This window comes from Panthera pardus, unplaced genomic scaffold, assembly GCF_024362965.1.
Source record: "Panthera pardus isolate Hobbes unplaced genomic scaffold, ASM2436296v1 HiC_scaffold_11, whole genome shotgun sequence".
Taxonomy (NCBI): domain Eukaryota; kingdom Metazoa; phylum Chordata; class Mammalia; order Carnivora; family Felidae; genus Panthera; species Panthera pardus.
Window position 1 is genome coordinate 99,651,022 of NW_026526666.1, and position 27,774 is coordinate 99,678,795.

At 54.7% G+C, this 27,774-nt stretch overlaps 1 protein-coding gene across 2 annotated transcripts in view; it reads left to right on the forward strand.

Annotated features, from left to right (window-relative positions):
• The window catches only part of CTNNBIP1 (catenin beta interacting protein 1), a 52,402-nt gene extending 25,417 nt beyond the window's left edge, over positions 1-26,985 (forward strand). For both annotated transcript variants that reach the window (XM_019461340.2, XM_019461339.2), the window contains exons 3-5: positions 3,979-4,097; positions 4,685-4,775; positions 24,589-26,985. In XM_019461340.2, the coding sequence (XP_019316885.1) occupies positions 4,002-4,097; positions 4,685-4,775; positions 24,589-24,647 (246 nt within the window). In that variant the 5' untranslated portion in view covers positions 3,979-4,001 and the 3' untranslated portion in view covers positions 24,648-26,985. The remainder of the gene's footprint in view (positions 1-3,978; positions 4,098-4,684; positions 4,776-24,588) is intronic.
• Positions 26,986-27,774: the final 789 nt, after the last annotated feature.

Genomic DNA, 27,774 nt, shown 5'->3' on the forward strand with positions numbered 1-27,774 from the left:
CTCTCCCTGTCAGACTCCTTTCAACCGAGATGCGGGCTCCGCACCAACAGGAACGTGCAGGGTGTGGTGGGGAATGCGTCTGTGCGTCTGCACCTTGGTGTCTGAATTGCATTTGTGCCCATCAGCTGTGATTTTCTGGAATCGTACCCACTTTTTACATAACCGTGGATACCTGCAGCATAATCTATGGCCACAGGCCTGCACCCTCACCATTCATTTGGGGAGTTGATGGTTTCCTGTTTCTTTCCATTTTCCATTTTCTGGCCCCTCTCTGCTTCTCCCTAGTCAGCTTCCATAATGGTAGTGTCTTAGGGGAGGGAGCAGGTCTGTCTCTGCCTTGGGTGGTTGACACTGAGACATTTTCTCAGGATTTAGAGTGGAAGTATCAGCACTGTAGACGATGGGGCGCCTACAGAGCTAGCGGGGAGACCATTAGTGAGAAGCATCATTCCTTTTGCCTCTCACCGCTGAGGACTGAATAACTACTGTGTCTAAATTAGTCGCGGTTTAGACTCACGTGACTCAAACACATTTTAATGGAGACCAGTTCTTCATCCCTACAGGGGAGCATAAGAATTTTCAAATGAAATTAATCTGATGCTTGTCAGATTTGTGATGAAAATTTAAGAGCGTGTTTGCTTGGATAGGCACCAGACCCAAACACCCTTTAATATACTTGTAGCGTATCAATGACTGAAATGGATGTGTTTTGGGACTGATTATGATTTACTCTCTTCTTTTTTTTTTTTTAATTTTTAAAAAATGTTTATTTATTTTTGAGAGAGAGAGAGAGAGAGAGAGAGACAGAGCATGAGTGGGGGAGGGGCACAGTGAGAGGGAGACACAGAATCCAAAGCAGGCTCCAGGCTCCAAGCCGCCAGCACAGAGCCCGACGCGGGGCTCGAACTCACAAACTGCGAGATCACGACCTGAGCCGAAGCCAGACGCTTAACTGACTGAGCCCCCCAGGCGCCCCTGATTTTCTCTCTTCAATTATTAATTTTCTCCACATTGACACCCCTGATGCAGTTTCTGTTTAGGACGGAACCACGTAAACCAGTCGTGATGTTCGAGTCTGTTAGGATTGCAGGGTGCTCGTGGCTACATTCTGCCCTAGATCCAGCCCTGGGCGCATTCCGCTTGTGCAGCGGCCCGGCAGAATCAGCTCAAAGTAGAGCTCAAAGAATACCAGAAAACCAGAATTTGGGGAAACGACAATGGTCTTCCCCAAAGCAAGAAGAGGCTTTGCCAGGGAAGCGTGCTGAATTGGGAGTAGCCTGGCCCCAGAGACCCATTCAGGCCCCACCGACACCCCGGGCCCACGACTGGGTGGTGTAAACCCCCCCCCAAGTAATCATAATATGAATGTGGGAGGTCCCCCAGACAGTGGGGCTACCATGGCAGAAGACCGCGGAATGAGATTGATCTGTACAAGATGCAAGATGTCTGTTGGACAGAGCAAAATTCTGTGAAAACAGACGGTGTAAATTGATTCACTCAAGCTCATGGTCACGCTCACACTGATACACTCCTGTGGGTTCTGAGGCTGCATCTCTGTTGGTGGAAGCTTGGCCCGTCAGGAAAGGACAGTGAGGAAGGGGTTCCCAGTCACTGGGCAGCCAGGACCCCTACGTCCTGGGATGCTCAGCAAAACCAGATACATATCCTTGCCTCGGCAGAGCTGGCCCCGGAGTGATGGATAGATCTTGCTCTGGGACCTGGGACTGGGGTGTGGTTTGTGACCTAGGATCGCAGTAAGAGCTGGAACCAAATGGGCCTGTTGGGGAGTTGGGGTGGGGGTAGGCGCGGAAACTCACTGGAATTCTGGTTCTTTTGTATACGGTGACACCTAGTGGCTGGTCCCTGTACTTCAATGCTGTCTTTCACAAGGAGAGAGCAAACTGACCACTAGTCCTTGGACACAGGACGGAGGTGGGAGACTTTCACTCCCCGAAGCCCTGACTCCCCGTTTGAAAGCTCTGTGGAGTGTTTCAGAAGTCCTCTGGGGAGCACCATGGCCCAAGGCACTCCACTTGCTCAAATGGGAGTCCTTTGTCAACGCTCAGTTTGGTTGTGCAGACTGGATTGGGTACTTTGGTCTGTTTCAACACGGTGACATTTGGCCCTAAATCAGCGTGGGTATTAGAGAGAGAGGGAAACTTGCACACCACGGGCTGTCTCGATTTTTCCATTCAGCCAACTGGGTGGTGTCTATTAAGTGCATGCTAGGCACGGTGCTGAGCTGTGGAGGACGGGGTGAGCTAGGCGGGCCCTGGCCTTCAAGTCTGGCAGGGGAGAGACAATAAGCAAGTACCCCAGCAGGGCACTTCCAGAAAATGGGGACGAGCCCGGGCTATGTGACCGAGTGGGTGTAGGGGGTGTGGGACATAGAACCTGCTTCAGCTATGCTGTCAGGAAAGGTTCCCGGGGAAGGCGTCTTTAAGCAAGTTGAAGGGTGAAAATAAGCCAATCCAGGCTCAGGGGACACCCAGTGCAAAGCCTGCTGGGGGAAAGAGCTTCTTGGCATGTTCTAGAAATAGCCTGGGGTCAGGAAGGCCGAGCGTGAGGGGAGGCATGAGGAGAAGCAGGCCTCATGAGCACTCTGGGGTAGTTCAGTGGGAGGAAGTGAAAAGGGGTCAGTGTGAGAAGCAGCGATGTCCCAGACCCGGGCTCCCATCAGAGACCCACTTGACATGGCTTACCCCTCTTTCCTGGTTACCAGCGCTCACTGGGCTCTTTTCTGAGCCCAGAGGGGGCGGCACGTGAGTAGACAGTACAATGGGTTGTCTGGGGCTTCAGTGGGGAGAGGAAGGCCCCAGAAGGAGACCTGCTGCATCAAGTATACAGCCACTCCTTTAGCCCCAGCCTGCCAGCTTTTGAGCCTGTTGTGTGGACTTTTAGGACCAGAGCCCCTGGTAGCTTATGGGGACTGGACACTTGACAGGGACCTCCAGGGAGGCTGCTGCCCAGGACTCTGGCACATTTCTGAGTCTGCCCTTTGCCCGGAGAGCAGGCCTGCCTGGGAGAGCCTGCTGGTCCAGGGCTTGCTGGCCCCCGAGGATGGGCGGCGTGAGGAGTGTCCTTGGCTCGCGAGCCAGGCTCCCTGGGTCCCCCGAGAGCAGCTCCTTGGCAGCGGGGCTGCTGAGGCTCCACCCCCACCAGCTGCTGCGTTATTTCTGACTCATCCAGGAGTTACAAGCCTGTAACCCAAACCCCTCCACGCCCGGCTTCCTCTCTGCCGGCTCCTCCTAGAGTGGGGAGACCCTGGGACGGCTCTCCTGGGACCTCTCTGCAGGTTGGGTCCCTGCTGTACCCAGACACAGCTGCTGCCCTCAGGAGCTGCCCTCTGACAGGTGGGGTGGGCGTGCGCGCGTGACGGCAGTGAGCTCAGGTGGGCGTCTGTATCCCACAGCCCAGGCCTGCCTGTCCCCATCGAGGGACTCCTTGGAGCCCGGCCCAGGAGCTGGCCTCTTGAATTCGTCAGGGGCTTCTGCTGAGGGGGCTGCCCAGGCCTTGGGTCTCAGTACTGATCTCGTGGTTTCTCCAGCCAGAGGCGCCAGCTGGCTGCTTCTGGTCGTGTCACTTTTGCTCCTTCTGGAAGTTGCATGCTTGGAAAACCTGGGACGCTTAGGGCTTCATTCAGCACATCCCCTGTGGCTGATAGCAGGGCTCTTGCTGAGGGGGTGGCTGGAAGGTCGAGCTGGCCAGAAGTCTGGGTCAGCTTAGACTCCCTGGGCCTGACAGCTCCTCGCAGAGGGTGCTGGCCGCCAGCGCCTGCTCCGGGATCTAGCTGCTCAGTCTGGCTGCCTGGGGCCGGTGGGGGTGAGGGAGGAACAGGCAACTCGCCACCTGCTCTGGGCTCTCAGAAGCGAGACCCTGCAGCACTGTGGGCTGCCTGACCACTCCTGCCCAGCACCCAGTCTGTGTCTGGTGGGTCTCGTCCCGAAGCCCGCTTCAGTGCCTCTCCTCGCTCCGCAGGAGTCCCCAGGGCTGGCCAGGGAATGAACCGCGAGGGGGCTCCCGGGAAGAGTCCGGAGGACATGTACATTCAGCAGAAGGTCCGAGTGCTGCTCATGCTGAGGAAGATGGGATCAAATGTGAGTGCCTTTGGGGTGCCAAGCAACGGGTCCTGCAGGGAGGGTGCTGCCGTGGGCAGAGCAGAGGGCCTATAGCCATGTCCTGTGGCAGCTGTGGTCTGCGGAGGGGGATGCTGGGCTTGTGGTTTGGCTCTGTGGCTGATTCATGCCACTGAGAGCCCTTCCTGTCTAGCTCCAGGGGTACCGCTGGGACAGTCTTCCCATCCCCGTGCTGAGCCTGGGCCAGGTGGGTGTGAGCCCTAAAGGCCCTGACCTTCCCGCCCTCCCGTCTCCCTGGGAGGTGTCCAAGGGGCGCTGGGCAGGACGGGCACTGAGAGGGCAGCACTGTTCAGAAAGAAAGGGATGGGCTCCCCGGGCAGGGCCTGGGCTTCCTCCTGGCCCCGTGCTGCACTGGAACCCAGTCTCAGATCTGATCCGAGTGGCAAGGCCTGTGGGCCCACGGACCAAGTTTGGGGTGGGGTCAGAGGGTGCTCGCTCTGGAACTGAAGGGTCAAGAGTCAGGAACAGGGGCCCAGGGATTACAGGAGCAGGTACCTTCTGGGAGGCGGTGTGCACCGCCCCTCACAGTGGCTGTCTCACCCTTGCAGCTGACGGCCAGCGAGGAGGAGTTTCTGCGCACCTACGCGGGGGTGGTCAACAGCCAGCTCAGCCAGCTGCCCCAGCACTCCATCGACCAGGGTGAGTCCCGGCCAGGGCGCCCCGCCATGCCCTTCCCAGAGACGCCTAGTTGGGTTTTCTGGAGAAAACTTAGCTCCTGGGGCAGACAAGGGAGGGCGGCTGCCTCCCGTCCCCAGAGCTGAGGCCCAGGCCTGGGCCCATCTCTTTCCCGGGGTGGGAGCCGAGGACCCAATCAGGTAATGGTGGGAGCAAGAAATGGCCCGGGGGAGGCAAGAAATGGAGATGTCCGGGGCCTCTGGTTTTTGCATTTCCTCAGCCTTTGGCTTGACCCCTGCCCACCCAGCACCCTGTCCAGGGAGAGCGTGAAGCCAGCCTCACCTGCTAGGACCTGCCCTCGGCACCGGTTATGCAGGGAGCTGGTGTGTTCCTGGCTGCACCCAGGCGGGAGGCCCCTATGGCTCTGAGTGCTCAAGGTGTCCATCTGCCTGAGGGAGCTCTTTCTTTTCTGGGTGCCCTCACCCGATCGTAATAATGGGAGTGAGAAACATTTAAGTATTTATTGTCCAGCAGGCACATGGTGAATGCTGGATCCACGTAGTTTCGTTTTATCGTGGGCAGCTACTGGTTGTATTACTTGCACTTAACGGGCGAGGAAATGGGTTTGGAAGCCCATAAGTGGTCGCCCTGGTCTTACAGCCGGTCGCCAGAGGGCTCAGGATGCAAACTTGTCACTGCCTGTCCTGGAGTGCTTGTGGGCTCTGTCATCTGGAGGGCTTGCCCGACCCCGTGGCCCACGGCATCCTGACCAGCACTTCCATCTCGTCCTTTCCTTTTATCTTTTCGCTTAGTTGGAAATATTTGCCATAAAATTGTGTGGCCTGTGGGGTGTCAGATGTGAGCTGGCTCCCGGCAGCAGGGCGACGAGGGGCGCGTGCTGACCCGTGGGGCCGAGGAGGAGAGCAGGTGTGGCACGCAAGGCCGCCTGTCTCGAAGCAGTCCCTGCTCTCCTGGATATCATAGGCCTCAGCTCTGGCGCAGGGCCCAGTTCTCCAGCTCTGACGCCGGGTGTCACCTGGCCTGTGCGCCCAACTCAGCAGAAACGTACAGGGCGTCCCAGAAGCTCGGGCAGCAAATTGGGACAGCCACTCGCTGAGCACAACCTGCCTGGGCCACATTCGTGCCACAGCCTGCTGTATACCGACGGTTAGGGGCGGGGTCTGCCCTTCGGGGGTTTGGCTTCTGGGAGGGATCCTTTCTTTTTTTTCTTTTCTTTTATCATATAAATATACAAATATATATATATATTTATATATATATATATATAAATATATATATATATATAATTTATTTAAGTAATCTGTAATCTCTACACCCACCATGGGGCTTGAACTCATGACACCGGGGTCGAGAGTCACACGCTCTTCCGACTAGACCGGAAGGGAGACATCCTTTCTTATCCACAGCTGATCTGGGTTTCTAGCACAGTTCCCCCTTCCCCCCCAGGCTCTTGAACCATATCTCCCTGAAACCCTCAGGCTTCTGGGTTCCTAGGACATCACATTTTCTCCCACCCCGGTTTTAGGTCACTGAATCAACCAGAATTTGGGCTGGTGATAAGAATGCCTCTAGTAAAATGCTGTTAATGGAAAAAATCATAATAAGTTATAGAACTGTATGTCAATGTAGAAAACAACCCCCCGACACACACACACACTCACACGTGTACGTGTGTAGGAAAAAAAGCTGAAAGAACATATACCAGGCTGTTAATAGAGAATTTTGATGTGGGTAGAACTGTCTATATAAAGGACTTTAACTTTCCAAGTCACACATTTTCGTAAGACTAATTTTTTAACATTGCACATACGTTTCTTCTGTAGAACGGGGAAGTTTTTTTTTTTTATTATTTTTTAAAAATGTTTTTATTTTTATTTTTGAAGGAGAGAGAGACAGAGCATGAGCGGGGGAGGAGCAGAGAGAGGGGGAGACAGAGAATTCGAAGCAGGCTCCAGGCTGTAAGCTGTCAGCACAGAGCCCAACATGGGGCTCGAACTCATGAACTGTGAGATCATGACCTGAGCCGAAGTCGGACGCTTCACCGACTGAGCCACCCGGGCGCCCCAAAATGGGGAAGTTTCTAAAAAGCATTAAGAGAACCCTCCATCTTGCCTAGCTAAGCCAGCAGTTGAGAATAAAAATGAACTCTGTGGAGTGAAGCCCATGGTGACCTCACGTGCCCTAAAGCATCTGGGCCATCAGGAGCGAACTGTGGCCTGTGAGGGTGACCCCAGAATCTGGGCCCTCCTCGGTGAGGGGTGTCCACGGGACAGCCAGGCAGGCCTCAGATACATCTCCCAGGGAACAGGCTGCTGAAGCTGCAACGGGACCCAGAGGAGGGTCTCTGGGGATGCTGGTGGCTGGGGTGGCGCTCTGCTGTTGGGGTTCCCTGCATACTGCCCCCGGGCCCCGCGGTTACCTCCGAGCTGAACCAAACAGGAAAACACACGCTGCAGAAAGTCCTGAGGATTCCCGTGGCCTGTGTAGGAGGAGGGTGGGCGGCAGTGCCGGAAGAGCATCATGTATTTTGTGCCCCTAAGGACCCCGCACACAAATGCACAACAAAACAGTTCTCGGCACAGTCTCTCCCGCTGTGGGGGCACAACCCTGAGAGCAGGACCCTGCACGTCTGCCCACACCGTGGGGCCAAACGGGTCTTGGCTAAAATTCTAGCCTGCCCACCTCATCTGTTGGCACGGCCAGCCTCAGCTGGTGCCGCAGGGATGCCGCTGCCAGGGGCCCAGGTGCTGTCCAAGTGGCGAAAGCCCTGGATCACTGCTTCCAGTGCCTGGGATCCCAGCATAAAAGACCCCTCAAAGGCCTGGGAGCAGTCAGGGTGGTGGGGGAGACAGTGGGACAGAAATCTGGTGTGAGCCCCTCCTGCCACGAGGTGGCGCTGTGTCTCAGCAAATGCCCAGCGCTCTCCTCCACGGAGAGCAAAGTCTCCTTCAGCTCCCCTCTGGGGGCCTCGGACCAAAGGGACAGAGCTCTGCATTGGGCTACTATCTTTAGACTCGCACACGCTTCCCCTCTGGGGTTGGAGGGGTCTGGTACTGGGGGCACTGCTTGCCCTCCCTGGCCCCAGACACAAGAGTGGGCTGGGCATCCCTAGCCCCACGCCCGGGCCTCCCGCCTCCCTGGTCTTCCCCTGGTGAACATGTGTGCAGGATCTGCTGGGCCCTCACTGGTGCCAGAGACCGTGCTGTGTGGGTCTGGCTGGCCTCTGCTGGTCTGAGACCACCCACGACAGCCTCCTCCTGGAAACCCTCCTTCCCTTCCCCCATCCTCTGTGATACACCTGTCTGTCTTTCTGTCTCTCCGTCCCCCCAGGCCCTACCTTCTGCCCCCTCTGCTCACCGCCCCTGAGCGCTCCTTTTCTCACACCGCCCTGGTGCCCTTGATATTCTGCCCTCCTCTCTGTCACACCTCCCCCTGGGGGTTTCACATGCTCTGGTCAACGCCCTCCAAACACACACCCTCAGCCCAGACCCTCTCCTGACCCCCACCCCCAGAACTTTACGTGCAACTCCCTACTGACCGTCTGGCCACAGACAACCCACGCTCAGATCCAGATTCACACTCGACCCACCGAATCTATTCTTCTACCTGTATTCTCGGTCGTGATGGATGTATCACCAAAACTCCATGGCCCTGGGGACTCCTCTTCGAAGATCCAAGTATCTAGCAAATTATCAGATCCTTGTGATTCTCTTGCCTTAAGGCTCCTCAAATCTGCTCTGTCTTCTCCGTCTTGGTTTGAACCCTCGTTTTGTTCAGAGCACATATTCATTTTTGTCTTGATCGCTGCAAACAGTTCCTGGCATCTTGACTCCTCACCTTGTCCCTCCAGTGCACTTCCCACCCCTGGCTCAGCAGGTCTTGTCCCGACTTAAAATGCTGCCTTGTGGATGACGTCCAGCCCCACTAGCATGATAAGCGGGACTCCCTGACACTTGACCTCACGCACCGGAAACAGCCAGAGCCAGTGGCTTTCAGCTTCTGTCTCAGGCTGGCCTTGGCGCCTCTGCATTTGCCTCCGGCTTCCAGGAGCCCAGCGCTGACCCCCAGCCTTCCTCTGCCTGTTGCTGGTGGGGCCAGGCCCTCTTGTCATTCCCATCCCGCACATGCACCCTGGCTGAGCTACTCCCACGGTCTCCTGGTCGTCTCTTGAGCAACCCCGAGACCCTTGAGCTTGGGACTATGGCTTCCCACCTTGTATTTCTGGGGCTGCGTCCCCCGCCCCCCCCAACCGAGGCCCAGTGCACGCTTGGACAAATGAATGGGCCAGGCTCTCTTTGGGTCGGAGAGCCCATCATCCCCCAGAAAGGCAAGAACGTGGAGCCAATCTGAGCGCTGTCTCCTGCTCCCCGAGGGTGACCGAGCAGACCCTACAGCCAGGCAAGACTGACTTTGAGCCAGAGATCAATACCCCTCGGGAAAGGTCACCTTGCTGAGGAAGCCCAGCTGTAGGTGTGGGGGTCGAGAGCTGTAGCTTCCGAAGAGCGGGCTGGACAGAATGCTGAGCTCATTCCCTTCTTATCACCGGTGCTACTGTCTCCATAACACGTACCGATCCCTTTTCCTGGTTATGGAATAATGCATAGTCATTGAGGAAAACTGGGGAAAGGCAGGAGCAGCAGAGAAACCTGAACGATTGAATCCTACCGCAAGCTACGATCATTGTTACCTTCTGCTCAGTTCCCCGTCAACCTTTTAAAACTATGTTTGTCGGGTTGCCTGGGTGGCTCCGTCAGTTAAACATTCGACTCTTGATTTCGGCTCAGGTCATGATCTCATGGTTCATAAGTTCAAGCCCTGCATCGGGCTCTGCGCTGACTACAGGGAGCCTGCTTGGGATTCTCTCTCTCCTTCTATCTCTGCCCTGCCCCCACTCCGTCTCTCTCTCTCTCTCTCTCTCTCTCAAATAAATAAACATTAAAAAAAATTAAAATGTACTTGTATTCACAATCACAAATTGGGGACCAAATGGTATATATAAACATCTTAATATCCATTTTAACATCCATGTTTTACTTATGGTAATTTTTTTTTTTTTCAACATTTTTTATTTATTTTTGGGACAGAGAGAGACAGAGCATGAACGGGGGAGGGTCAGAGAGAGAGGGAGACACAGAATCGGAAACAGGCTCCAGGCTCCGAGCCATCAGCCCAGAGCCTGACGCGGGGCTCGAACTCACAGACCGCGAGATCGTGACCTGGCTGAAGTCGGACGCTTAACCGACTGCGCCACCCAGGCGCCCCACTTATGGTAATTTTTTAAAGTTTATTTATTTTGAAAGAGAGTGAGAGCGCATTCGCGCGCGTTTGTGCAAGTGGGGGAGGGGCACAGAGAGAGGGAGAGAGAGAGAGAATCCCAAGCAGGCTCTGGGATGTCAGCGCAGAGCCTGACGTGGGGCTTAAACCCACAGACCGTGAGATCTTGACCTGGGCCACCAAGGCACCCCGACTCATGGTAATTTTAAAGTATTTTCCAACAATTTGCAAGAAAAGATTTTAGCGATTGCATAATAAGCAGCCACGTGGCGGCCCAGAATTCACTGCCCAGACCTTCCCCGTGGGACATCTGTTTCTCATTTTTGCTATTAATTACAATAGCAGCAAACATTTATTGAGCCCTTCCTGTATGCCAGCTTCTGCGTCAAGAAGCACACAAGGGGTTATCCCGGTGAATCCCCGCCACAGTCCTGCAAGGCGGGTGCTGTCTCGGTGCTTTCGAGAGGAGAAACCGGCCTGGAGAGGTTTAGTAAGCTGCTCAAGGCCTTAGGGAGCCACCAGTGTGGGCGTGGCAGGTGTCAAACGTCCATCCTCGCCTGTAAATCTTCATCTTCATCTTCATCAGTGACTTTAAGATAAATTCTAGGAGTGGCTTTAAGGCCATGTGCATTCTTCAGCAGGACTGCATCTTATCTGAGGAATGGGTGTGATTTAGGCAATCAACATATTTCAGGAAGGTGCGGGGTGTGGGGGGAGCATTGGACTTTTCTGCTGCCTCTTTATTCTGGGCCCTTCACCCGAAGGTGCCTATGAATGTGCTGGTTCTCTGAGAGCGCCTGGTCTCTTCCTGCCTCGGTGCTGCCTAGGGGATGGGGCACCCAGCGAGCGCCAATCCCAGGCCCCCACCGGCACTTTGCAAAGCCTGCTTGTGATAAGCTGACTGTAAGAACTCTCATCTTCACGTGGTGCCTTGGACAGGCTGTCATCCGGGAGTCCCGGGGCACTGGTCTGGAAATGGCCCACTTTGTTAAGGAAGCTTTTGTCCCTTCTCCTCCCAGGGGCCTGCCAGGACATCCCCTGGTCTGCCACTGCCCCTCTTGTTGGCCCTGGGAGCTACAGGGCTGGCACAGTCACTGCTCAGGCCCGTTCCAGCCTCCGTCTGATGGCACTGTTTCTCCGAGAGACTTTCCAGGGAAGGTTCCTAGCCTGCAGCCAGCTGGGCTGTCCCAGGGCTCTTCTGACTTTCCCCCTTGGAAGCCAAGGCTGCTGCTCAGGGCACACTGCCAGAGAGCCTAAAATAGGTCATTTGGTCTCAGGGTTGCACTGGGAACCTTGTTAAAATAGTTGTGGTCACAGGCAGACCAGCAGGGAGCCAGTGGCCCCAGGGGAGGGCCCACCCCTCACAAGGGCCTCACGGTGGACCAAGCGAGTGCCCTCCTCCGCTCATTCCCCCTACTTGGCACTCTCCACGCCCCGGCAAGGTGCCGGCACGATCGGCCCCATTCTACAGCCAGCCTTCTTCCTGGAGTCCTCTCCCACCGCCTCCGGCTTCTGCTCTTTCGCTTCCTCCATACAGCCCTCTCTGACTCCTTCCAGGGTCCGTCTGAGCCCCTCTTCTCCCTCCGGAGCTCCCTGTGACCTTTCCTGCTGCGTAGCTGCTGTCACATTGGCAGGAGCCCTTTGGGACCGGGATCTGCGCTATGTTCCCAGTCACACGTTCAGCCCCTGGTCCAGCTTCTGGCACAGAGCTGGGGTTTGCTGGATCCTTGTGTAGACCGAGCCTCTGGGAGGCGACTCCTGCAAGAGTGTGGGCTGTCTGCGGGGGGTTCTGTGTTCTTTCCTTTCCCACGTGGGGCTCCAAGGCTTCTCCCAGAGGCTCTCTGTGATAACAAGGTGTGGACTGAAATTATAGTCAGGCCCCGGGGGGGAATTCCAGCCTATGGGATGGGACCCTAATTCTTTTTTTTTTTTTTTAACTTTAATCAACACTTACATGAGAATTGTCTGTAACCTGGTAATAATGAAATTGAACAAAGAAGATCCCATATACACAGAATCAAACTGAAAAATCAATCAGAAGGATTTTGCATGTGATAATCCGTGTCGCAGAAAAAAGAAAAAAGCATCCCAAGAAAGGGTAAGGAATGTGCTGAAGCGCAGGACCAGCTGCTCCATTCAGCGTTCTAGTCCCGGCCTGTGAAGGGCTGCTTTGACCCTTCTTTAACCAGCCTAATGGGTTCTATTGTTTAGAACCAGGACAGGGGGGCTCCTGGGTGGCTCAGTTGGTTGAGCGTCCGACTCGAGCTCAGGTCATGATCTCACGGTTCATGCAGAGCCCATTTTGGATCCTCTGTCTCCCTCTGTCTCCCTCTCTCTCCCTGCCCCTTCCCCACTTGGGCACGTGTATGCTGTCTCTCTCTCTCTGTCTCTCTCAAAAATAAATAAGTATGACTAATCCCGAGGGAAGGCAAACCCACCCAGAAAGCCACAGAGAAAAGGTGCTATTTGCCTGGGCCTTGATGGATGTGTGGGAGTGTGTGTAGGGCGTGGAAATTGGAGGAAGCCTCTGGAGCCTGCCCAGCGTGAGTGTTGGGTGACTTCGTGTCCCCCTAAGAGACTGGTGAGCCACTTACGGTGAGCACTGGGGAGACGTCACAGGACAAAGGGTAAGGCAGGGAGATGGCTGGAAGGTCACAGTGACACCCACCTGTGAGATGCAGATGTTTTTCAGAGGCGGAACACTGAGGACCGAGAACCTGCAGGCAGGCTGAACAGGTGGGGATGGGGTTTGAGCCCCAGGGCCAAGTTCGGGACACACAGATGCTGGGAGAGCTCTGAGTAGGAGGTGCCTGGGGGGTGCGGGTCCTGGAAGGGTGGGAGCCAGGTCCGAGCTCAGGTGCAAGGTGAGATCAGGTACAGGACTGAGAGTGGACCAGGGTGAGGCGTGGGATCAGGGGAGGTTACGCAGGGAGGGCAGGCAGAGTGAGGGGAGGAGGGAGCCCGGTGAGCACAGCACTGAGGACAGCGGGAGGGGGATACCGGCCAGCTCTGAAAGGAGGGGGCTGTCAGCAGGGTCACTGTCAGGGTCCCTGGGGCTTATAATTGAGAAGTCAGTGCGACTTTCCTCTGAACAGTTTCTATGGAGCCCTGGCTGGAAGCTAGATTGCCGCAGGCCTGGGCTCCGTGAGGAAACGGAAGTGGGGGCACAGAGGTCTCTTTGAGGAAACGGAAGTGGGGGCACAGAGGTCTCTTTCAGATGCTGGCGGAGCGGGGATGTCAGCTTGGGGTTGGGTGGGGCTCCAGGGACAGTCTGTAGCAATGAGTTCTTGGAGTGCCGGCCGGGACCACCACACCTGGAGCGCCGAGGGTGCTTATTAAAAATGCAGGCTCCTGGGCCCCACCCAAGCCCTCCTGAATCAGAATGCCTGCCAGGGGAGCCTGGGAGTCTGCATTTGAAATAAGCCCCCAAGGTGATTGTGATGCCCACTAGGATTTGAGAATATACCAGGGCTTTAGACAAAGACCTGGTCGGTCCTGACCCCTCGCACCCGCTCCTCCCAGATTTTGTCCCTCCTGCGCATAGCCAAGCTCTCCGGTCCGGGAGAGCTTACATTCTGGGAGACCAAAGAATTTGACCAACAAGTACCTCACCTGGAAAACAGCCCCAGAGGTAGGGCGCGTGTGTGTGTGTGTGTGTGTGTGTTGGGCTCAGCGGGGGGTGTGGAAGGGCAGGAGGGGCAGAGGTGGGTTTGAGGGAGCTAGAACTCCAAGTAGTGACCCCACGAGATGCTGTTTATGATGCTATCTGCCGCAGACATTATCCTGGCCGGTCAGATGGGTGGGATGGGTGCAGTTTATCACAATTCGCAGATGAGAAAACCAAGGTAGATGTGCAGATACGTTGCCCAGGTGGGCAGGGTCAGACCCAGGCCCAGGTCCCGGGGTGCTGGGGTCCACTGAGGGAGCCCAAGCCCCGAGAGGCCCTCCCTGGCTGGGCGGGAGGCCCAGCGCCTCTGCTAGGAGCCAGTCCCACGTCTGGTGCCGTGTGCTCACCTTCTGGCAGCCTGAATGCCTGGTGCCGTGGTTGTCAGCCGGGAGCCCAGTAGGTGCCACCAAGCCCGGAGCCTGCTTTGGCTGCTGAGACCTTAGTGGATCTGTGGCCGCTGTCCCCATGGCAACCAGTATCATGCTGTCTCTCGGTAAAAGCCATCCCCTGGGAACTTGAGGCATCAGAGCTGAGATGTATAGAACCCCCGGGGTTCCTAGGCTGCCGCTGCTAAAAACAGCGCCTGCCACCCAGCGGGTTTGTCTGGGAGGAGAGGAGGTGGTGTGGGAGCCTCGTCGTGTGGAAACGCTCCCTCTTGGAGGAGGCTCTGGGACCTGTTTCCCCAGGAGCTTTGCTGCCTGGCTCGCAGCTGGTAGCTGAGCCGCTGCAGTTTCGGGTAGCTCGGTAGCCGCTAGTTAGCTAGTTAGTTAGCTAGCTAGTTAGCAGGTAGTTAGTGCTGATGGCAGGCTCACGGGCTGAGGAGGAAGTACCGCGGGCCCCAACCCCAGAGGCAGACAGGGGAGGTGGGAGTTGCCCCGACACTCCGACACTCCAGAGCGTGCGCTCGTGTTTCCTCTCTAGCCCGTCAGCCGTGTGGCCGGGGCTTGGCAGGTCGGACTCCCCGGACTGTCGTGAAGCCCTCAGCCCAAGTGAGTTTCCTGCGCTGTCTCTCGCTTCCGGGAGCCACGGCAGTTGGGAGCCTCCGGGGTTTCAGGGTTGCGTTTCTGAGTTTTTCAGTCCCTGGTTGTTCACTCTTATTAGGAAGGTGTTTGGGCCCCTCAAGAGGTCAGGAGCTCCCTGACCCCAGAACATCTGAACCTGAGTAGTCCTAGGAAGCTCTGCCCAGAGAGGGGTGCAGGGGAGCCCCGCCCCATGACAGGGGGAGGCTGGGCTTGCGAGAGCTCATGGCTCTGAGTTGGGCGATGCGGATGCCCCTGCCAGGGACTGATGCTGCTTCTGGGAGTCCCCCGTTTTATCCGGTGATGTCTGTGCAGGGCTGTGCCTGCACTGTAGGGCCCAGGGCCGGCCGCCTTTGGGAGCTGGGCGAGGCTTTTCATGCCATGTGCCGGTTTCTAGGCCGGGTCTGCCCTAAGAGCGGTTTTTCCTCCCCGTCCACCTTTGAGTACTGGTTCTGAGGTGGACTTTGCAGGATCCAGGGCTAGGAGAGCTCTGGCCCCCTGCAGCCGGGTGCTCTGGCAGAATCCAGGCAGGGACTACACGGTCAGCGCGTCGCAGCGGCCGAGGCCCGTCCCTTCCTTCCCCAGTGCCTGTCTCTCTGGGCAAGGTCCCTCCTGGAGAGGGCGGGTGGTTTCCAGTGCAGTCCTCGTCCGTCCCAAAGCTTGAGCCCCAGGGTCCGTGCCTTTCCAAGACTGAGCTTCCCCCTTCCCTAGAAAAGAGTGAGGGGCACGAGCAGGAGAACCCCAGGCGTGTTTGTGGAACAGTCCACATCCACTCTGCACCTCAGGGCCGTGGCCGCCTGTTTCCTGTTCTTTGTCACCTGTTATCACCCACCAGGCTGGAAACACACGGCTGATGGGAGCGTGTGCCGGCAATTCAGGAAGCAGGCGGAGGCGCTTAGGTATTGCTGAAAAGACCTTTCGAGAGACTCGATGTAAGAGCCTCAATTAGCAAGAATGATTCTCCAGCCACTGGGGGTTGTCTGTGTGCCCCTGGGGCTTTCTCCATACACCCTGCCCCCTGCCCCCTGCCCCCTGTCCCCTGTCCCCTGTCCCCTGTCCCCTGTCTTGATGGCAAGGTGCAGATGCCTTCAGTGAGCTGGCACATGGCTGAGGCCGGTGCTGGTGCTGGTGTGGAGCCTGTTCTGGGCTTTTGACTCTGCTGGTGCGAATTCATCCTGAGTTTGCAAACAGACTAGTGAGCCCATTGTCTGTCTCCCGCCCCCAGCGAGGGGCCAGCTTCCCTTTTCTAAGCTCCTGCATAGTTGTCATTTTTCTCTGCCCAGTCACTTGACTAGACTCTGTTAAAGGGGCAAAGCTGGCATTGGACGTGGGTTGAGTGCCCTGCCCTGGTTCAGGGAGCTGTGTCCTCACCAGCGCCTTGGCCCTGCTTTCCTTAGCAGGTGAGCCATGGGACCGGGGAGACATCAGGGCCAAGCCGTAGGCCAGGGTGGGGCATTGGGGGGGCAGGAGGCACGGGTCTGGGCTCGGGCCTCCTCCTGAGTTGGCGTTTTTGGTTCCATGTTGAATCCTGTCCCACTGTGCCAGAGTTCTTTCGGTGGTGTTTTTTAAATCCCGGGTCTTGGTTCCATTCTGATGGACGGGCCCAGTCTCTGCCGGGAAGCCTGGACAGCCACAGTGCTCTGGGTGACTGGGGCGAGTCAGTTATTCCCTTCCCCGGAGAGGCAATGGCAGTGTGTCCTGGTGGGGAAGCATGGACTTCAGGGTCTAGGTCTGGGTCCTCCCTGTGCTTCTGATTCCCTGAGTTGCTATAGGGGTTCTCTCCTCATCTGTACAGTAAGGATTCGTCCTGTCCCACGAGCTCTCCCAGGTGCTGTGCATCTGTGAGTGAACAAGATAAAGTCCCTGATTACGTGGAATGTGCCTCCCACTGGGGAATCAAAGATCCCATCAATATATAACGCTGTGGTTGGTGCTGAGGGTCCTGAAGCAGGCTGCACCACCCTGAGGGACTGACACAGGGCACTATTTTTTTATTTTTTAATGTTTATTTATTTTTGAGAGAGACAGAGACAGAGACAGAATGCGAGTGGGTTAGGGGCAGAGAGAGAGGGAGGCACAGAATTGGAAGCAGGCTCCAGGCTCTGGGCTGTCAGCACAGAGCCCGACGCGGGGCTCGAACTCACGAGCCGTGAGGTCACGACCCGAGCCGAAGTCGGACGCTCAGCTGACTGAGCCACCCAGGCACCCCTCACAGGGCACTGTTTTAGAAGCTGTGGTCAGGGAGGGTCTGGGGAGACGCTTTTGCCCAGACACTGGCATGAAGTGCAAGAGTGGTGTGTGACATGAACTTGGGGAAGAGCACTGAGGCAAAGGAAACAGCAAGTGCAAAGGTCCTGAGGTACAAGTTACTCGTTCCTGAAGGACAGCCCAGAAGGCCCACAGGGCTGGAGTGGAGTGAGGAGATGGGTGTGTATCAAAGGAGGTGAAGAGACAGCCAGAGGCCAGACGTGTTGGCTCTTGCGGGCCGTGTGGAATTTGGAGTTTACTTTTGAGTATGATGAGAAATCTTGCAATAAGAAGCCTTTGGAGAGTTTTGAGCAAAGGAGTGGCAGGGTCTGACTTATGTTTTTAAGAACTTCCTCCTCGCTGCTGTGTGACAGTGGGCAATTTGGGGGCCAGAGTGCCGAGATCCAGGAAAACGGGCCCAGGAGGCTTGATGGGCAGTGGTAGCCTGGACTGGGTGGTGGTTGGGGAAATAGTGACGTAGCCACGATATAGTTTAAAAGTAGAGCCGACATGAGGCACCTCGCTGGCTTAGTTGGAAGAGCGTGTGACTCTTTTTTCTGTTTTTAAATAAATGTTTATTCATTTTTAAGAGAGAGAGAGAGAGAGAGAGTGAGCAGGAGGAGGGGCAGAGAGAAGGGGGAGAGAGAGAGAGAATCCCAAGCAGGCTCCTCACTGCCAGTACAGAGCCTGGTGCGGGGCTTGAACTCACAAACCATGAGATCGTGACCTGAGCTGAAGTCAGATGATGCTCAACCAACTAAGCCACCCAGGTGCCCCCAGCCTGTGACTCTTCATCTTGGGGTTGTGAGTTTGAGCCCCACGTCGGGTGTAGAGGTTCCTTTAAAAAAAAAAACAAAAAATGGGGCACCTGGGGGGCTCAGTCAGTTGGGTGTCCTACTTCGGCTCAGGTCATGATCTCGCAGTTGGTGAGTTCGAGCCCCGCGTCGGGCTCTGAGCCGACAGCTCGGAGCCTGGAGCCCGCTTTGGATTCTGTGTCTGTCTCTGTCTGCCCCTTCCCCGTTCATTCTCTGTCTCTCAAAAATGAATAAATGTTAAAGAAACAAAATTAAATTAAAAAAAAACAAACTGAAGAATAATAAAAGTAGAGCCAATCAGATTTGCTGGTGTCATGGAATGTGTGTGTGTGTGTGTGTGTGTGTGTGTGTGTGCGCGCGCTTGCATGGGATGAGAGTGGGGGGATCGGGAGGATCCCTTGCAGGATTTTTGAGGGACCAGAGGATGGCCGGGCCCTTGCTAAGGGGGGCGGCTGAGGGTGGAGTGGGCCGGAGAGCCCGTTTGACGTTCCGCCAGCTGTGAGGGTTCCAATGTCTCCACCTCCTTGCTAACTCCTATGGTCGCTTTTTGATTCTGGCCCTCCTAGTGGCTGTGAAGTGGTGTCTCATTGTATCTTTGATTTGCGTCTCCATAGTGACTAATGATGCTGAATTGAGCATCTTTTGACGTGGTTGTTGACCATTCTTCTATCTTCTTTGGGAAAAATCTCTAAATCTCTATTCGAGATCTTTGCCCATTTTAAAAATTGAGTGGCCTTTTAATTATTATCGAATTGTGTTTATTTACATATTCCAGGTACCGGTCCCTTACCAGATATATGACTCGCAAATTGCTCTCCCATTCGGTTTTTTTTTTTTTTTTTTTAATGTTTAGTTATGTATTTTGAGAGAGCGAGACGGAGTGCACACATGCATGAGTGTGGGCGGGGGTGGAGGGAGGGGCAGAGAGAGAGAGAAATCCAAGCAGGCTCCCTGCTGTCAGCGCAGAGCCCAACGTGGGGCTCGATCCCACCCATGAGATCATGACCTGAATTGAAACCAAGAGCTGGACACTTAACTGACTGAGCCACCCAGATGCCCCTCCACTTTTTTTTTAAAATTAAAAAAAAAATTTTTTTTTTAATGTTTATTTTTGAGAGAGAGAGAGAGACAGAGTGTGAGCCAGGGAGGGGCAGAGAGAGAGGGAGACACAGAATCTGAAGCAGACTCCAGGTTCTGAGCTGTCAGCGCAGAGCCCGTCATGGGGCTGAACCCATGAACCGTGAGATCATGACCTGAGCCGAAGTCGGATGCTTAACCGACTGAGCCACCCAGGCGCCCCCCTCCACTTTTTTTTTTAATGTAAGTCTTCTCATTGTCATTTTCTTTAAAGCTTCTCTCTCTCTCTTTTTTTTAAGTTTTTCTTTTCTTTCTTTCTTTCTTTTTTTTTAAGTAATCTCTACACCAAACACGGGGCTTGAACTCATGACTTGAAAATCAAGGGTCGCATGCTCTCTCAACTGAGCCAGCCAGGCGCCCCAGCAGTTCACTTTTTTGGTAGCATCCTTTGAAATATAAACATTTTTGAGTTCAATAAAGCCCAATTTATCTATCTTTTCTTTTCTTTGGGTGTGCTTTGGTTGTCCTATCTAAGAAATCAGTTCCTAACCCAAGGCCATGAAGATTTACTCCGGTGTTTTCTTCTAAGAGTTTTATAGTCTTATAATTTTATAATTTTGGCAGTTATATTTAGGTCGTTGGTCCATTTTGGGTTAATTTCTGTACGTGGTGCAGGGTAAGGGTCCAAGTTCATCCCTGGCATATGAACATCCAGTTCCCTTCTCTCCAACTGAGTTGTCTTGACACCCTTGTCGAAACCTAACTGACCCTAAGTGGGGGGATTTATTTTTGAACTCTCAGGTCGGTTCTGTTGATCAGCCTGTCTACCCTTACACTAGTACCACCCTGTCTTGTCTATTGTGGCCTTGGAGTACATGATACAATCCCAAAGCGTGAGTCCAACTTTGTTCTTCTTTCTCAAGACAACTTTGGCCGTTCTGGATCCTCTGCATTTTCCATGTGAATTTTAGGAGCAGCTTGTCAATTTCTGCAAAAAAGGCCAGCTGGGATTTTGATAGGAGTTGCGTTGACTGCCTTTCCAGGATGTTGTCAACAGTGATGTTTTGTACTTTTCTCAGCACAAATTCTACAGTCCATTTGTCCAACTTATTCCTAAGTATTTTATTATTTTTGATGCTATTGTAAATAAAGTTTTCTTTTTTAAAAACATTTTTAATGTTTATTTTGGAGAGAGAGAAAGAGACAGAACATGAGCAAGGGAGGGTAGAGAGGAGACACAGAATTTGAAACAGGCTCCAGGCTCTGAGCTGTCCACACAGAGCCCGACGTGGGGCTCGAACTTACCAGCCATGAGATCATGACCTGAGCCGAAGTCGGATGCTTAACCAACTGAGTGACCCAGGTACCCCATAAATGAAATTTTCTTAATTTAATCTTCAGAGTCTTCATTGCTAGTGTATAGAAATACAAACAATGAGGGGCGCCTGGGTGGCTCGGTCGGTTAAGCGTCCGACTTGACTCAGGTCATGATCTCGTAGTTTGTGAGTTCAAGTCCTGCGTCAGGGTCTGTGCTGACAGCTCAGAGCCTGGAGCCTGCTTGGAATTCTGTGTCCCCCTCGCTCTCTGCCCCTCCCCCCCTCGCTCTCTGTCTCTGTCTCTCTCTCAAAAAATTAATACACATTAAAATAAAAAAGAATAAATACAAACAATGTTTATATATTGATTTTGTATCCTGCAACTTCAAATTATTTATTAGTCTTAATAGTTTTCAGTGGATTCCTTAGGATTTTCTATATACAAGAACCATGTCATCTACAAATATGGTTTTACTTCTTCCTTTCCAATTTGGATATCTTTTGTTTCCTTGCCTAGTTGCCCTGGATAGAACCTTCAACTCAACACTGAATAGAAGTGATAGGAATTTGGGGCACCTGCGTGGCTCAGTTGGTTAAGCGTCCGACTTCAGCTCTGGTCATGATCTCGCGGTTCATGAGTTTGAGCCCCGCATCAGGCTCTGTGCTAACAGCCTGGAGCCTGCTTCGGATTCTATGTCTCCCTCTCTCTCTGCCCCTGCCCCGCGCACACTCTGCATCTCTCTCTCTCTCTCCCTCTCTCTCAAAAGTAAATGAACATTGAAATTAAAAAAAAAAAAAAAGGCAACAGGAGCAGACATCCTTGAAATGGGGAGGAGCTTCCAGTTTTTCACCATTAAGGGTGATCACAGCTGTGGGATTTTAATAAATGCCCTTTATCAGATTGAGAAAGCTCCCTTCTGTACCAGATGTGTTGAGGGAGGGTGTGCCCATGAAGGGGTGTTGAATTTTGTCAGATGTATTTTCTGTGTTATTCAGACCATTGTATGGTTTTCGTCCCTGTTTTTGTATTGGTAGGCTGTAATACATGAGTTGATTTTCAGGGGTTAGAACACCCTTGCATATCTTGGGATAAATCTCACTTGTTCAGAGTATATAATCCTTTTTATATATTGCTGTGTGGTTTGCTAGTACTTTGTTGAGTGTTTTTGCATAACACAGGTATAACAAATAGCTGTATTCATAAGAGATACTGGTGTGGTTCTCTTTTCCCATGATGCTTTCATCTGGTTTTGGCCATATTTTTTTTTTTTTAATGTTTATTTATTTATTTTGAGAGAGAGAGAGAGTGTGAGCCGGGGGGGGGGGGGGGGGGAGGGGGAGAGAGAGAGAGAGAGAGAGAGAATGAGTCCCAAGCAGGCTCCACCCTGTCAGCACAGAGCCCAGTGCGGGGCTCGATCCCATGAACCGTGAGATCGTGACCCGAGCCGAAATCAAAGTCGGACGCTTAACCGACTGAGCCACCCAGACACCCCTGGTTTTGGCCATCTTTATCTTTCAGTGTGTCCGAGAGCGTGAGCAGGAGGCTCTCCAGCTTCTCCCCTCCTGCGCTCACCTGCATCCAGCAGAAAGGGGTGCACAAAAGCTCGGGCCCGAGTCGAGACAGTGTCAGCAGAGGTAACAATGGGGTGGACACAGCCTCATCTGTAAAATGGCATAGGAAACCTAGCGGACAGCCTGGAGGCGGCAGGATGGGCCTCCCTGTTCTGAGCCTTGTGATTGCCGGCCACAGTTGCACCCAAGGGAGCTGCCACATACTGGACCTTAAAGGAGGAAGGACAGCAGGGACCAACCTGAGGCCCTTCCTGGCTCTGAAGCTCTAAGAGCTCCATTCTGCCAGCTAAGCGAGCAGCGCGTCCTCCCTGGTAGGTGGCTGGCCCAGATTTCCCGGAGAAGAGGAGGGAGGGGAGCAGCATCCTTGCCCGGAGGCCTGTGTGCTTCCTGGCCAGGCCCTCGTAGTGCAGGCCAGCCACTGATAAGGAGAGGTCAGACGATGCTCTGGAAGGGCCTGCCCCGCTTGGCGAGGCCCGGAAGACAGCCGGTCCTTTGGGAACAGAACAAGGCACGGGCTGGGCGGCAGCTCTGCGGGCCCTCTCCACACCCAGCTCCCGCAGCAGAGTGGGAGGCTCTAAAAATGCAAGCTGCTGATTTCCCCACCCCAGCCAGGGACGGGCGACCAGCTGGCACTGTGGCACCAGCGGGACTCTGGCAGATCCTCTTCCACCTTCAGGTGTCATGCTAAATAGTCACCGGGGTCCCTGTGTGACCTTGAGGAGGTCACTTCCTTCCCCAACTCGGAGCCTAGCCCAGGTGCGCACACCAGGCAGCCTGCGGGGTCGGGAGCCCGTGGTCGTTCCCTCCGCAGACTCACCGTTCCCTCCTGGGGTGGCCAGGGCTATTTTTGTGCCTGCAGCTCAGTCCAGAGGCCTAAGGTCCCCGTGAGAAAGCCCACGAGGCAGGCAAGGAAAGAAGCAAGTGGCTGCCTCTCCTTGCCGCAGCCCAGGCAGCTCTCTCCTCCCCTCTCTCAGCCCCCACCTGCCCCTCCCCATCGCCCGGGGAAGAGCCGGCATCTGCTAGGTGACCAGCTCAGCTGCCATGCAGGGTATGATGTCATCTTGGATTCTGTGGTTGCTAGGAAAATTCTGCCTGCAGTGATATTTCGTGGTCCTAGGACTGAGGCGAGAACAGAATGTTCCCGAGAAGACAGGGGAAGGATTCGTAGGGCTTCCCAAGCAAAGGAGCCCCCCATCCCAGGAAGTCAGAGGATTTGAGCTTCTTCCCAGGAGCTTGTTCCCCTTCTCAGGAATAGAAGTTGTGCGGGTCACGGCAGAAACGCGTCAAGGCAGGTCGGGGTGCGAGCGGCAGGGTTGGCTCCCCTGACAGCACCGTGGCGACCTGGTGGCCAAAGGCACACGTCCGTGATGTTGCCTCCTTGTGCCTCCTCCTGCAGCACCACAGCTGGGGGGCTCCCCCACCCTTCGGTTTCCAGGGGCAGCAAGAAGGAGGAGGCAGTGTGGAGGAAGACGGCCAGCACCATGCGGGGGGTGGGGGGCAAGGCGGACACCGTTTCACAGGCCGGAAGCTCAGCCACGAACCACCCGCACCCGCCCCCTCTTCCGTGGCCTTTCCTGTGTCTGTTCTTCTCATCGTCCCCTCCTGGGGAGATCCCCTCCGGCAGGACAGAAGAGAAGTCTGTCAGAAAGGCCACGGCAGCTGATTATTGTTCAGGGCCTGACCACGAATTGCCCTTTAGTAAAAGGGGAGGGGGGCCTGGCTGGTTCAGTCGGTAAACGTACTGACTCCTGATCTTGGGGTCGTAAGTTCGAGCCCCAAGTTGAGTGTAGAGATTTTTTTTTTTTAATCTTAAGGGGCGCCTGGGGGGCTCAGTCGGTTAAGCGTCCAACTTTGGCTCAGGTCATGATCTCGAGGTTCGTGGGTTCGAACCCCACGTCAGGCTCTGCACAGAGCCTGCTTGGGATTCTCTCTCTCTCCCCCCTCTCCCTGCCTCCCCCCCCAAATAAATAAATAAGCTTTAATAAAACTAAAAACAGATACGAGGAAGGAAGGAAGGAAGGAAGGAAGGAAGGAAGGAAGGAAGGAAGGAAAAGGGGAGAAAGCAGTAGGCCCCAGGGAGGGCCAGGTCCAGCAGGGGTCAGGACCTGCTGGTCAGCTCACTTGCCCTGCGGCCTCCTCCTTCTGCCTGAGCAGCTCTGGGTAGCCACGGCAGGTCAGTGTTTTGAACGCTTTCCCTCCTCCCTCTTGCCTTTTCTGGCTGCATGTCAGAGCCTGTCTTATGGAAAACAAGACAAAGGAAGTGATTTCATGAGTGCCTGGACCAGAATCTCAAATCCATGTTTAAAAATAACAATAATAAAGATTATGGCTATTATCTATCTCTGTAGGAACCAGGCCGACTGCAGGCCAGAAATGGGCCCGGCTGTGCTCTTTTGAGCAGGTGCTAGGTGTGGGCAAAGAGGGATGGCTATTAGAAATCCTAATGAACCTCCAAAGGATCAAGACACGAGTCTTCAGAAGAAAAAGGAAGGTTCCCGAAGGCCTCTGGCTTTGGTGACCTGGGAGGAAGCGATGTGAGCAGAGCCCTACTCTGGGACCTGCAGCCCTGGGTGTGTGTCACACAGGCTTCTCAGTGGCATAGCCTTGAGCAAGCCTCTGAGGCTCGCCCCCGCAGCCCTGCCACCCTATGGTGGCGTGTCCCCTGGCCAGGCCGTAGGAAAGGCCCAGAGAGGAGGCGGTTGGCTGCTTTGGAAGCGGTTGGCACTGTGCTGGACTAACGCTGTCACGGGTGCCCGAGCCGCCTTGCCCCTCCCCGATTGCAGCCTGACGCCCGAGGCCAACCAACAGCTCTTTCCTCCTGGTGTGCAGGTGCGGAGGACGTGGTGATGGCATTTTCCAGGTCGGAGACGGAGGACCGGAGGCAGTAGCTGTGAACCCCTTGGAACACCCTGGAAGCTGGCAAGGGCCAAGAGATCTGTGTGGACCTCGGCCAGCTGAGTGGCAGTAGATCACCTTCCCGATTCCCCCTGCCCCTACACCCTACCCTACCCCACTCCAGGGTCACTCAGCAGGGCTGGCACCGAAGGAGGCACCGGTGGTGCAGTTACAATTGGCTTAAAGGGACGGACTCATGATTGGCTGCAGGAAGAAACCCTTTTATTTTTAAATCTTGACCAACAGAAACCTTTTATTTTTATTTCTGACTTTTTTTTTTTTTTTTTTTTTTTTTTTGCTCCTCGGTATATGGCTTCCCAGGAAGCTCTCCGAGATCTGGTGCTTTATTTAGGTCACTTTTTAGGAATGTGAAGAGGCCCGATTGGCTGCTTAAACTGGAAAAGGATTCTGATTGGCCAGCTAGTGGGAAACGGTGTTTTTTTTTTTTTTTCTTTGATTGGCTGCAGGTGTTCTGCTGATAGCAACAGCTTCTCTCTTTTCAATGCTGAAAACAGGGTTTGGGACATTGGTTGTTATATTTGACTTGAAAAGAAAAAAAAAAAGAAACCAAGTGCGCTTTGCAATATTTATTACACAAAGAGCTTGCTGCTGCTTTCACGTGTTTTGTTTGTGTTTGCATTTGATTTGATTTTGATATGTGTGTTTGGTTTCTCATTGGCTCATCCGCGACTCCCGTTTCCAGGGGCGCCCCCGCCTCGGCCGCACAGGCAGTGTCTCTCCAGTCCGGGGGTCCACCTGGAGAGTGCATTTGCTCTAATGCCCACACCGGGCTCCACTGGCAAGGGGACCTCCGAGGCCCCATGCAGGGTCTACAGCTGGAAAAGAGGGCCCCTGAGGAGGTTTGTGCTGTCCTGCAGGAGCAGACCAGAGCTTAGAGGTGACCATTAGCCAGGATTTATGCTCATCACTTCCATGCGTTGGCACCCGGCCAGGCCCCCTTCTGGGGGGAGCTGTGGGGCTCCCCTCTGCATGGGGCTGGGCCTCTCTGGCCTGTCCCTGTTGAGTAGAGCAGCGGGTGGCTCTGACCTTTCAGCCGATCCCTCCATATCTACTTCCTGAGGCCTCATCTGGGGCTCCTCCTGTAAAGGGCAGGAGCTGCTCCTGGCTGTGAGACCCCACAGTGGAGTAGAGGGCTCTGCCCGGGAGCCCGGAACCCTCACAAAGGCCCCAGCTTGGCTCACAAGGCCCGGGAGGCCTTTAGGTCTCCACACCCGGCCCTGACCTCCGCCAGCCAGGCTCCCAGGGTACCTGCCGCTGGGCAGTAGGCCCTGGCCCGGGCTTGGAGTCCTCATATCCGACGGAAGGGTCCCTCTCCATGTCAGCCTGGAACAGACATTGTTTGCTTCTGAAGTGCCGACTGAGACAGCTGGCCGGGCCTTCGCTGAGCAGGTTCCACCAGGCCGGCCCTCGGCCCGGGTCCCCAGAGACACACGGCAGAGCAGCCGGATTTGAGGCGGTGAGAGCCCCAGGTCTTCCCACCTGCCCTCCTCCTTCCCTCGGGGGGAGCCTGGCCTTCTCCCTGTGTCTCTCACCAGAGTGGAGTCTGGGTGGGGAGGTGGAGGAAGATGGGGACCTCAGGGACCGGGAGCCTGGACCCTCCCCCGAGACGGTAAATGGCTGAGGCCCCCGTTTTGCCCCAGGTACCCAGAGCCAGGAGAAGATTCTCAGAGCCAGACTCCCCCTTCTCAGGGCTGGGGCTGTACGGATCACAGGAGCTGCCCTGGGGCCATGTGGACGGCCCGTGCTGTGCTGTGAGCCTTGCCCCAGAAGGACTCGCGTGTCACAGCTTAGATGGCCCTGACCTCCTCCGCACGTGGGCCTGGTTAGCTGACCTGGTTAGGTTAACCTTCAAAGAGCGTCGATCCCCAGGGAGCGGGGACTATGGAGACACCAACAGGGGCCCGAGAGCACCCTCCTCCGGGAGAGGCAGTTGGCGTATGTGTGAGCACACACACACACTTTCACTCTCAGTGTCCCACCTCCAGCTGAGCCCCTGGGGAAAGGTCAGCTTTTGCGAGCCCCCTCCCCCCAGGTTATGACATCTGTCACCAGGTGCCAGTACCAGGTTGCCATTTTCCCCCTCTCTGTGTACCTGCAGCTCCCATAAAGGGTCCGTGTCCAGGCCGGTGGTGTGTCTGTGCCCCAGCCTGTCCTTGTCAAGGTCACGGGGCCTCCCTCTTGTAACAGCAATGGCCCCGGTCTGTCTTGCCATCTGAACACGAAAAGTGAAGGTGTTTCTGTGGCTCCATATTTCAACTGAAAATATATCTGTTGGAGAAAAAGAAATTAACAATAAAGATTTTTAATAGCTTGGTGTGTGAGCTGAGTTACCTCCCTCGGAGTTGGGTGCGTTCGCTGATTGCCCCATGTCGCATGGGCTCCGCTGCTGGGCCCTCTCTCCCCAAGGAGGCACCACAGGGAGGGTCGAAAACACCATGTTTGCTAGTTTGATTGTCTGTGACCTGGAGGGTGACTCGGGGCTTGGAAGAATTCCGAGACCTGCCCAGCTGACAGGTCCCTGGAAGGCTGAGCCCCCTTTTTGACCTGGAGATTCTGATACCGTCTTCGATTGGACTGAGGTCAGCCTTCAGAGGTGACCTTGCCCCTCTGTGCTCTTGAGCAGACACTGGGCACCTGCAAGAGTGCGGGGGCCCTTCCATCCTAGACACCCCAGCCCCCTGTGTGATGGCAGTGGTCTTGGGCTACTTGTAACAAAAGTCCAAACAGAATATCCGGCCCCTCCGTCATCCCAGAAATGGGAGATTTATTGGTGTTCAGCTGTATATTCAAGTTTAGAAGCTGAAATCATTTCTGCTTTAGGAATTTTTGCTTTGGAAGCATTTTCTAGAATGTTTCATTTCCACCCTTCATCATCCCATTTTAGGTCTTCTTTTTTTTTTTTTTTTTTTTCCCCCCGCTTACATGGACTCCCTGCTTCTATTTCCTTTTCAAAGAGTTTCACTGGGAGCTAAACGCTGTGGGGTTTATAGACTCTGAGGACGGACGGCCCAATCGACATCATTCACTCTTAGCGTTGGGAGAGATGTTGAAGGCCGCCTAACAGGCCACACGGTGACCAGATGTGCGTCACCTCTGAAA